The sequence below is a fragment of the Gymnoscopelus braueri genome (assembly GCF_963280865.1).
Source record: "Gymnoscopelus braueri genome assembly, chromosome: 4".
In the NCBI taxonomy this organism is placed as follows: Eukaryota; Metazoa; Chordata; class Actinopteri; order Myctophiformes; family Myctophidae; genus Gymnoscopelus; species Gymnoscopelus braueri.
The window spans coordinates 2,693,519-2,705,060 of record NC_137605.1 but is presented as its reverse complement, the minus strand read 5'-3'; the positions used below and the strand labels follow the sequence as shown (position 1 = coordinate 2,705,060).

General features: G+C 43.5%; 1 protein-coding gene across 1 annotated transcript in view; it reads left to right on the top strand.

Annotated features, from left to right (window-relative positions):
- LOC308084248 (glucocorticoid modulatory element-binding protein 1-like) overlaps positions 1–10,868 on the top strand; it is a 13,642-nt gene extending 2,774 nt beyond the window's left edge. Inside the window, exons 3-10 of the mRNA XM_080426800.1 lie at positions 789–847; positions 1,210–1,331; positions 2,905–3,008; positions 7,066–7,259; positions 7,896–8,051; positions 8,214–8,351; positions 8,451–8,570; positions 10,097–10,868. Coding sequence (XP_080282926.1) covers positions 789–847; positions 1,210–1,331; positions 2,905–3,008; positions 7,066–7,259; positions 7,896–8,051; positions 8,214–8,351; positions 8,451–8,570; positions 10,097–10,545 — 1,342 coding nt within the window. The 3' untranslated portion in view covers positions 10,546–10,868. The remainder of the gene's footprint in view (positions 1–788; positions 848–1,209; positions 1,332–2,904; positions 3,009–7,065; positions 7,260–7,895; positions 8,052–8,213; positions 8,352–8,450; positions 8,571–10,096) is intronic.
- The last annotated feature ends 674 nt before the right edge of the window (positions 10,869–11,542 follow it).

The following is an 11,542-nucleotide window of genomic DNA, read 5'->3' as shown; positions in this document are numbered from 1 at the left end:
AAACGGCGAAACTACAGGCCATTCATATGAACTGTCTCTTCCGTACTGGAGTCAATGTAAAAATCTCAAGCTGGCCCCTTGGTTACAACAAGATCATAAAATCCCCTGGTGAAATCTTTTTCAATACAACATCTTCCTTTCTCCAGTTTAAATCGATTAGACATGGTTGGTTACTATCTGAACTCATCTCAATCACCACACCAGCCACAATCTGGTCACGCCATTACCGCGTCAACGGCCAGGCAAGCTCTACCGCTGTATCAAATGCCTGAACACCCGATATCTGCACAGTTTCTACCCGGCTACCATCACACTGTTGAACAAGGCATGAAATCCACCAGCCTGAGGTGGCTTTTAACCAATTAGGGCTGTCGAAGTTAACTAGATTAAATGCAATTAACTCACCGTTAATGTTAATCGAGATTAATCACAATTAATCGCATATTTTAGCCATTTGGCATACCCATAGTTATAGGACACTCTCAGTGAGCATGCTCTTTATGTGCTGCTGGTATGTATTATGGATTTCCTCAATTGTCTATGTTAAAGTAGTAGTTCACCCAAAAAAATCACTTATGTTCTATCAATTACACACCCCATGAAGCCTTGAATTCGTGGAGATGTTTTTGTCACATTCCTAAGCCAATAATTTGATGACTTGAGTCTCCCACTGTTCATCAAATTGTTGGCTTAGGAATGTGGTGAATCCATTGAGGCTGCTGTTGTATGGAGTAGAATCTGAAGAAATCTCACAATGATAATTATGTGGGTTCTGTCGCCCTCTGCAGGGTAAATGATGACATTGCTGATACAGGCACCACTGTCCTGGCCATAGAGACACACCATGGTAAGATAGTTGTAGTAGATAGAGATAGAGTTTTGTTTACTAAATCTGTCAGCCGATATCTCAGTCTGGCTCTAATTGTTGTTGACAATGACTTTCTTCTTGTCTAATAAACATTAGATGACAATGACTTTCTTCTCGTCTCATAAACGTTAGATGACAATGACTTTCTTCTCGTCTCATCAACGTTAGATGACAATGACTTTCTTCTCGTCTCATAAACGTTAGATGACAATGACTTTCTTCTCGTCTCATAAACGTTAGATGACAATGACTTTCTTCTCGTCTCATCAACGTTAGATGACAATGACTTTCTTCTCGTCTCATCAACGTTAGATGACAACGACTTTCTTCTCGTCTCATAGATGACGATGACGTGGAGGGTGATGAGGTGGAGTACGGCTACCCCATCACCTGTGGTGACAGCAGAGCAGTTCTCCTCTTCAAGAAGTTTGTGTGTCCTGGAATCAACGTCCGCTGTGTCAAGGTACACACTGATACACACCTAAACCACTGGCCTAATACACATCACACTGACACACACCTAAACCACTGGCCTAATACACATCACACACCTAAACCACTGACCTAATACACATCACACTGACACACACCTAAACCACTGGCCTAATACACATCACACTGACACACACCTAAACCACTGGCTTAATACAGATCACACACATAAACCACTGGCCTAATAAATATCATACTGACACACACATAAAGACCCATTTATATAATTTAGTACCATGGTGTTGCTTACTATAAATTAGAGGCCGACTGATGCCAGATTGTTCTCCGGTTTTGGCTTTTGGCAAAAAACGGAAACATTTTCTAATCAAGTTGAAAAACGACAGATTTGATATTTACCATTTTAGAACATTTAACACATTGTGTGCCAGATGTTTATTAAAATAGGGTACTTTCAGTGCCTGCATATCTTCCATCCACTTACGTTGATATGTTTCGTGCTGTAGAAGCCCGACGCGGAAGTGCATGTAAACAAAGCGTGCGTGCGAGACGGCGGAGGGTCCCGACTAACGCCTGGAACAATAATATTTCTAACGCGATCCTCCATTGCAGAGTGATCGCCGATCGAAAACGGCTCACTTCCACCACGTTAAAAAGAAATGGAGATATTAAGCTTTTAGTCAAGGAGATAACATTGGAGCGGAAGATTTTTGACATGGATCCACATCCGGCCTCTCCTTCTCAGAGACTCCCTTTCGTTAGAGCGCCCCACGTGGGCCCCACGTATAAAAAAAATATGGGCCAAAAACTGTCGGACCGTTTATGGCACACGACGCATGGATATCTCAAAAACGGTCCGGACCGTTTATGGCACTCAATGTGTTAAGCATGCAAATAAATGATAATAAACACTGAACTTTATTTCATTTCACCACTTAAGTCCTAATGATGACATGCCCAAATTAAACCCAAATGAAGGACACCAGTTTTAAAGTGGTTAACATTGGGACACATTGGCTGCACAATTGCCAGTGTCATCAAAAAGTCAAACAATAGTTATTTTCAACAAGCCACACCCAGGCCTAGTGCAATGTGGTATAAATGATCCAGTGCTAAAGTATTGCGATCACCACCAGTTGCACATTCATAATATTTCTGTAGCATGACTCTCTCACCCCCAACCAGGTGATTATCCTTACATTGAAGTCATTCACATTCATCTCCACACTCTCCACTGTGGATTCACCAGAGCTGTTGGGAACTTTGGTGTTTATCTGGAACAGAGCCGAGCTCTAACCACAAGGCCACTGAGCTGGTCCAGTGTGCATGCAGTAGCTGCATACAATATCTTTGATTTTCTTTTCTTTGACGTGTGTCTTTTTCAGTCTTTTCTCCTTGCTCTCCCTCTCCCTGCCCCCTTTCTTTCTTTCTTTCTTTCTTTCGTTCTTTCTTTCTTTCTTTCTTTCTTTCTTTCTTTCTTTCTTTCTTTCTTTCTTTCTTTCTTTCCTGAAAACAACAAAATGATAGAGCTTGCACACAAAAACAAATGTGATGTGATGATCCTCATTGTGATTGTTCCTCCACAGTTCAATGAGCAGCTGATCAGCCCAAAGCAGTTTGTTCACCTGGCAGGGAAAGCCACTCTGAAGGACTGGAAGAGGGCCATCCGTCTGGGAGGGGTTATGCTCAGGTAGAGACATAAAAGATCCGTCTGGGAGGGGTTATGCTCAGGTAGAGACATAAAACATCCGTCTGGGAGGGGTTATGCTGGGGTAGAGACATAAAACATCCGTCTGGGAGGGGTTATGCTGGGGTAGAGACATAAAACATCTGTCTGTTTCTCACTCAACAGTAAACAAACCAACATACAGTATAAGTGCATACAGGGTATCTGCACATTTCTACAGTTACTTTAAGACCGTATTAATACCAAATTGGCCAAAATGGTCAAATATTACCTAAGAGAGAGGAAAACATTGTGAAAATAGCCGATCTACAATCTCACAACGCCTCGCGTTGTGAGGCGTTGTGAGCTCGTAAGTTCGGCTATTTTCTGTGGAATCGAGCTTGTAGTTGGGCTATTTATCTGTGGAATCGAGTCAAATTAGAACTAAATTGAATGTCTCAACTCCTACAATTCCAAGTGCTGATCAGGGTTGGGGGGTCCCCAGTTCAAATATGATCATTTTGGGGGGTCCCCAGTTCAAATATAATTATTTTGGGGGGTCACGGCCTGAAACGTTTGGGAACCCTTGGCTTAGGGGTTGACGTCCCAGACTCTTCACCCTTCTGGCTCCCAAACTATGGAATGAACGCTCCATTGCAGTTAGAACTGCAGACTCACTCCAAATCTTCTGCCGTAGTCTGAAGACTCAGCTCTTCAGACTCCACCTCAGCCCGTAGCACTTGCCCTAGCCTTGACGACCTTGCAGGATTATGCAAAGACTAAAATGTAACTTAAGATAGCATGTTAAGTAGACAGATGCCAGGTCATTGTTGAGGGTGTGCACATAACTGGTGCGCAGGTGCGCATGCGTCGTCAAAATGCATGCTGCACGGCACATCAGACGAAGGGAAGCGCTCTCGCGTACCAACAGCTGGGACTGCTGGGACAGGAATATACTTCCTGAAGCCACACTCACACGTTCACGCTAAAGCACGCGTACAGCCATTAGGCGGAGGGGGAGGGGACGCATGCTGCACGTGATTACGTGAGTGTGGCCTCGAATCCTGACACACAGACACAGTCAGTCGCACGCAGCAAGCTGCTGGCTGTGTTACAGGCACTCGTCACCGATGATGAACGCACCGTGATGTGGTGCAGAATATGCCGTGAACATCGGAATCTGGCGGATAAAAGCAGCGCAGCACAGGGCACCAACCTTGGGGGGGGGGGCACCAAACGGTGTGAGGAAAAGAAAAAAACGTCAAAAAAGGGCGGGATTTAGAAGCAGGGCGCTACAACATCGAAACGCGCCGGTGAAGCGTCTTTTTTTCTCGCGCAAAAAAAGTTATGTGCACCCCTGCCTGGCATCCTAAAGTGTGTATAGTTTCAGTGTACAGGCTGATGATATCATGTTACTCTGGGGTATAATCTGTGCTCTGCTCTGTGTCGGGCTTTTTGCCCAGACATTCCACAGACAGTGGGTGAGCAGGAGGATCAAATAACCAGTGAGAGACTCTTCTCTCTTGTTCTGCCTCTTCATGTTGCCACTTGCTCTTAGAACTGTGAGCCAACACTTCGACTTGAATATAGACTGAAGGTTAAAGGGCTAGTTCACCCTTCTATCCGTTAGTCACCCCATGGAGATTTTTTTTTATAGTTTATAGTTTATTTTTTATAGTTTTTGTCTCATTCCTAAGACAATAATTTGATGACCAGCGGACCAGTAGGCAGCGGTCATTTTGGGGGTGAACTATCCCTTTAAAGCACTGGCCTCGAGGCGCTTGCGTTGCACAGGGCGACAGGGGTAAAGTAACCGCCCGCCACCATAGAGGTTTGAATCCCTCGCGGTGCAGCCAGCCGAGCGTCTGTACCAGAAAAGCTGGGAAGCGGGAAGGTTGATATTAACACATACTCTATGTCTCTGGCAGCACATGTCCAGTGGTGGAAAAAGTACTGACAATTTTTACTTAAGTAAAAGTATCAATACCACAATGTAGAAGTACTCTGTTACAAGTAAAAGGCCTGTGTTCAAAATGTTACTTGAGTGAAAGTACAAACGTATTGGCTTCAAAATATACTTAAAGTTGTACAATGCAAAATCACAAATAACGATTTTTAGCAACCTCTGCTGGTCACTACCGTCACTGCATACAATTTCCGGAGTCCTCGATTACCCAGAATTCCATTCGTTTTCACCGGAAGCCGGAAGCGTTTCAAAAAGCGATCTTTTAATTGTTTTATACTATCTACGGATCGTTTCTCTTAGCCAGTGGAGCATTAGTTACCATGAGCTGTGCTTTCTTTTTCTGTTCTTTTTCGATCTTCCAATCCTACATTCTCTTAAAATCAGCGTGAGGTTCCTTTTTGTTATTAGCGCGCTAGTTCCTGGCCAAACAGGAAACCGTTGCGGTAGTTCCTGGCCAAACAGGAAACCAGTGCATTTCCGCCTCCGTTTTCCGGCCAGATGACGTCATTTTCCCGGGAAAGTCCCCCCCTTCACCGTTCAATAGTAAATATATAAATAAAAGGCTTCCGGGGGTGAAATTCATGGAGTGGGTGTTGTGAAACTTTTGCCACTCACAAAAGATATACAATTTAACTTTATTTTTGTTGAAAACGTTACCTAGTATGCCTTTAAAGTACCAAAAGTAAAAGTACTGACGTTGCGACGCGTTGTGAGCTTGTAGATCTGCTATTTTCAAATAGCCTATGTATGAAATAGGGCTAAAGTGGTTAATGTATGTTTCACATAATATCATAATTTACATCTGAAAAGTAACTAGTAACTAACGTTTTCAAATAATTGTAGTGGAGTAAAAAGTACAATATTTGCCTCTGAGATGTAGTGGAGTAGAAGTAAAAGTACAGAAAATTGGAAATACTCCAGTAAAGTAAAAATACCTCAAAATTGTACTTAATTACAGTACTTGAGTAAATTTACTCAAGTACTGTACTTAAGTAGAATTTTTAGGTACTTTTACTTTACTGGAGTATTTCCAATTTTCAGTACTTTTACTTCTACTCCACTACATCTCAGAGGCAAATGTTGTACTTTTACTCCACTACAATTATTTGAAAATGAGTTACTAGTTACTTTGCAGATATAAATTATTGCATTATAAAACACACATCAACCACTTTAGCCCTATTTTATACCTAGGCTAGCCGATCTACAAGCTCACAACGCGTCGCACCTCGTTGTGAGCTTGTAGATCTGCTATTTTCAAACAATTAAATTAGTACTTCTACTTTTGGTACTTTAAAGTACATTTTGATACCAATACTTTTGTACTTTTACCCAAGTACATTTTTAATTTCAGACTTTTACTTGTAACGGAGTATTTCTACATTGCAGTATTGATACTTTTACTTAGGTAAAACATTTGAGTACTTTTTCCACCACTGCCTTTAACCAGTTAGTTTTTGGGGGTCTGCTCATAATTAAAGACATAATAAAGACATCCCATGATTCAGAACGTTAGGTTGGTATGAGGTTAGGAATAGGGCTAGTTATAATATGACCAGTCCGACTAACGGGATGTCGGAATAACGACATGTGGCACCGTTGGTTCTCCCTAAAGGAAGATGATGGACTCTGTAAACACAACGGGTGCCAGCGTTTTATTAAAACAGATTACTTTGAGTACCAGAGATCTCACACCGTTTGTAACGCTGTGCTGTTTATAGCTGTGGACTCCACGGCGAGCACCCACACGCAAACAATGGATGCGTGCACAACGATCGATGGTCCTGGCTAACGCCTGGAACAATAATATCTCTCACACGAGTCGCCATTACGGAGTAATCGCCCATCGAAAATGACTCGTTTTCCCCAATGTAAAAAGTTAAGGAGATACAGAGGTTTTTATCAAGGAGATAGAACGGGAGCGGACGGGGAGCCATGTTTTTTGGCACAGTGATCCATCTGTCCCTTCCTTCTCAGAGTCACCGTGGGTGATTCCAGAGCTGCGCTAGCCCCTCCCTTGTGGAAAAAAAAAAAAAAAAAAAAAAAGACTGATAACATGGTTTTTACCGTGTTTGGCACCTGATGTGTTAAATGTGTTTCTCCCTACACACACAGGAAGATGATGGACTCTGGTCAGATAGATTTCTACCAGCATGACACGGTCTGCACCAACACGTGTCGCAGCACCAAGTTTGACCTGATGATCAACAGCTCCCGTCTGCCCCCAGCAGGGGGCTCCACTGTGCTACCCGGCCCCTCATCTCTGACCGCTGCTGAGCCTGCAGGAGGACAGCTGGCTCCCATGGCGGGTAAACACAAAGCCCAGTACTTTAGTCAAAGTGTAGATACTCCTGGTCAAATATTACTCCAAGTGAAAGTTGCTCTGTCAAATGTGTACTTCTAATACTACTACTAATAATACTATTAATAATAAGAGCTATTTCATCCTGCGGATGAATTCAGTTTCCATCTTCACCCAGCTGACTTCTGCCCGAGTGGTCAGACCTTGCAGGGGTCGCAGTTAGGGGTCAAGTGTCTTGCCGGGGCTCGAACCTGGGACCTTTCGTTTCCCAGTTGGCCTCTCTGCCCATTCAGCTATGTCTGCCCTAACAAACACAATTGAGTTAAAGTACTGGACTACTTGTTTTAAAAATACATGCTTTAAAAACGTATAACTTATACATTCAAAAGTACAAATTACAGAGTACATTTTCTATTTAATATCAACGCATTGTGTATTGAAACTTTTCAAAACCAATTGTTGCTGATTCTCACCTTGAGAAACAATATGAAAATGTTAAAATTGGAATCACTGGTTTACGTGTGTGTGTGTGTGTGTGTGTGTGTGTGTGTGTGTGTGTGTGTGTGTGTGTGTGTGTGTGTGTGTGTGTGTGTGTGTGTGTGTGTGTGTGTGTGTGTGTGTGTGTGATGTGGGTGGTCTTTAGGAGGAGAGGTGGTGAAGGTGGATCATTCACCTGAGGAGAAGGTCAGTGTCACAGAGGAGTGGAGCCATGGACCCCCACCTCCCACCTCCACCTCCACCCCCACCCTCACTGCAACCAACGGTCATGTTAACAAGAAGAGGAGACCTGACATGCCTGGTCAGTGCTTTACTTTGTCTGTTTATTTGGAAGGGACAGCACATATTGATGAATGTACAAAAACAATACAATGTAAATATTATCTTATAAACCTTATTATAATCTGTTAAAAAGTGGCTCTTAGCCAACGTTAACAGCATGGTTTTCTTGTGAACTGTGCAGCAGGAATGCTGGGTCTGTGGCAGGGTGTAGCAGAGGAGGGTCTGATGGGAGACGTGTTGTCCAGCATCCACACTGAGCTGCTGTCAGCTGTCAGAGGAGTGGAGAGCCGTGCTGACCAGTCCAGTCTGAACCACACAGGTGAGACTGCACACTGCATGTGGTTTCATCATGAAGTAGTGGATTAATAACACTGACTCTGTATGTGTGTGTGTGTGTGTGTGTGTGTTGGTTTGTCAGATGCGTTCATATTGAACTCTCTGTGTGAGACGTTTGGATTGTTAGACTCTGTGAAGAGAGCTCTGGAGCGAAGACGCACTCACTGTGAAGACACAACAACCCACACTACACACTTCTATGGTAAGAAGTGTACACTATAAGAACACACCACTACACACTTCTAGGGTAAGAAGTGTACACAACAGACACACTACACACTTCTAGGATAAGAAGTGTATACACAACCGACGGGGGGGGGGGGGGGGAGTGGGGGGGCGGTTGTCGGGGGGTGGAGTAATAAAATAAAAGTACAAAAAGTACAGCACCGCAGACAGCGTCACTTGGAATACATACATATAACGCTCTAAAGTATGGCACTTGGCACAGCGGCCCGTCAGAAAACAATAGTAGGTTATAGTTGGCATGACAGCCCATCAGACCATATACACAGTTTGGCACAGCGGCAAAACATGTTGCTCAAATAATGACAAACGCAGCAAGTCAAGAACAATTACTGTACTTCTTTACAAAACCCAATAGCCAGGCTGTACACATTCCAGTACAATACCTCTTTCATTTTATTTCAAGGATGGAATACAAAGCGTCTGAGCGCGGTGTTACCGTGACGGAGACGGCGTTGGTTTATAGCCAAATTCGTCAGCGAGCGGCCGCACCTCCAGCACCCCTAGTTCCCGCGGTACTGGTAAGAAGTGTATAGCCTCGCGTGGCCAGACTATATCTATCACTGAGTGGATATGATTCTGGTGCTTCTATGAGGAAGTTTCATTTCCCAAGGGGCGGAATCAAAAGAATGGCTCTGCACGCAATTGGTTAGACCTACAACTAATTACTACTTTTTTTCCCAGGCTAAGAAGTGTACACTATAAGAACACAGAGCAGAGAAGTGTACACTATAAGAACACAGAGCAGAGAAGTGTACACTATAAGAACACAGAGCAGAGAAGTGTACACTATAAGAACACAGAGCAGAGAAGTGTACACTATAAGAACACAGAGCAGAGAAGTGTACACTATAAGAACACAGAGCAGAGAAGTGTACACTATAAGAACACAGAGCTGCCACATCCACTGATGTGGCAGCTCTGTGGGTAAAATCACAGTAGCAGCAGTATGCCAATTTTGCCAGTAGAGGGCAATGTGACGCCACATATAAATTGTTAGCTCACTATACTTACACACTTCCAAGACAATCAATAAGGTGACTGAAGGTTCTGTATGCCAGAAAATCAAATTATTAAATAATCAAATAATTCTGTTGGATTAACTGTTGCACCCATGTTATCAGCATAATTATGAACAAGTGTTAATCAACATTTAATATAAATATGTGTATTCTACTCCTACCCGCCTATGAACACTCATCCTGAGGAATAACGTCCTTAAATAATGATACCTTACACTTGGTTAAGTCATAGTGACTTCATCATATTATGGTTAATGATGAGGACCAGGAATTAATGATGAATTCATTATGAATTCATGATGAATTAATGTACGAGTTCATCATTAGTTTAGTTTAATTTATTTGAAAAGTCATGACACAAGTTAAAACAGTTCAAGGATATGACAATAAAGTCCAGGACTTATTTCCATTGTGGTCCTCATGAATTAAACGTTAATCATGTGTATGAATTTTTGTCCCTCAGTGCTGGAGGAGAGCTTGGGGGAACAGAAGGAGAAGGGTTACTATGGCAAGAGTCGTTCCCACAAGGCTGTGGCCTCCAAGCGGCCGCGGTTGAATCGCCACAGCGCCCCTACTGGCCAGACCCAGAACCTCACGCGGCACGGCGCCGAGCTGACCGCCAGCCCACAACGCTACAGACATTGCTCTGCATCCGGAAGCGCGCAGGCGGGCAGGGACGGACATAACGCCACCAGGGAGGCCTGGGAGAGGCTCCACAGGCTGGGACAGGAGAGGGGGGAGGTAGAGGTCGACTCAGGGACCCGAGGGTCCCGGGAGGACGACCCAGACCCCAGACGACCACGACACGAGGGGCGACAGGATGAATATGTGCTCGGCTCAGAGCCGGCGGTTCGAGGGAAAAAGGTGTCAAAGAAGCATAAAACCAATAGACAACCTGCACAGGAGAAATAGAGTCAGTGAATGTGTCTGATTACAGGGATGTTTCCACAGAAAGCCAGCACCTCTCTGACATGCATTTCTATGTTGAAGACGAGATGGATCGCTCCCCTTATCCAGAACCACGGCTCGTGTTTTAACACTCTCTGTGTCCAGCGTTGTTTGGTGAAGCACCCTGGGCGCTTCAAGCTGAAAATAGCTCAACTTTCAGAGAGGAGTGAGTTTGATCATCCTGGCTGTGTCTGACAACCCAAACATTTTTACCATCTGACTTTGAATCATTATCACAACAGAAGTCCATGTTTCCTGTTGTTTCAGCTAGGATATTCGTGCTAATAACACAGATGACATGTGTAGGGTCAATAAGTCCTATACTTATAAGGCACTACATGGATGCCTGTGGCCAGGTATTAAGTTCAGACGTGCGCTCTGTAAGAAACTGAATTCCAAACCGTGAAGTTGAGTTTAACAAAGGGGGTGATTTATTCTCCGTCACTGTCAGCATACAAAGCATACATATAACTTAAATGCAAGGGAATATACGCCAAACAGTCCTCTCAAACATGTCTCTCTAGAGCACAGTATAAAACTGTGTGCCTCTGCCACAAGCAACACCTGCGCTTGATTACTGAACCTGTTAAATACCTAGGCAACCCTTGGCCTTGGCCTTGACCGCGCCCCGTAGACGCAGTGACGTCATCAAAAAAGTGAAACAACAGAAATAGTGAATATGGCTCTAACACACCAGCCCCTAATTGCTACTGGTGGAGAAAACAGAGCAATTAAAAACAAAATTCACAAAGAGCCATAGACACCAAAATTAAAATACAAAGAACCTTTCAGGTTATAAACTCAGGCAATATTCACAATTGCAAATCCAAAAATTCAAAATTGGTTTAAATCTGTACCAGATTTTAGTTCGGGCGCTTTTCTCAATCCACTTTTATTATTTGTTCTCCCTTCAGTCTTCCGTTTGTTAGATTTGTCATCCTTTAGTCATCCTTTATTCCTT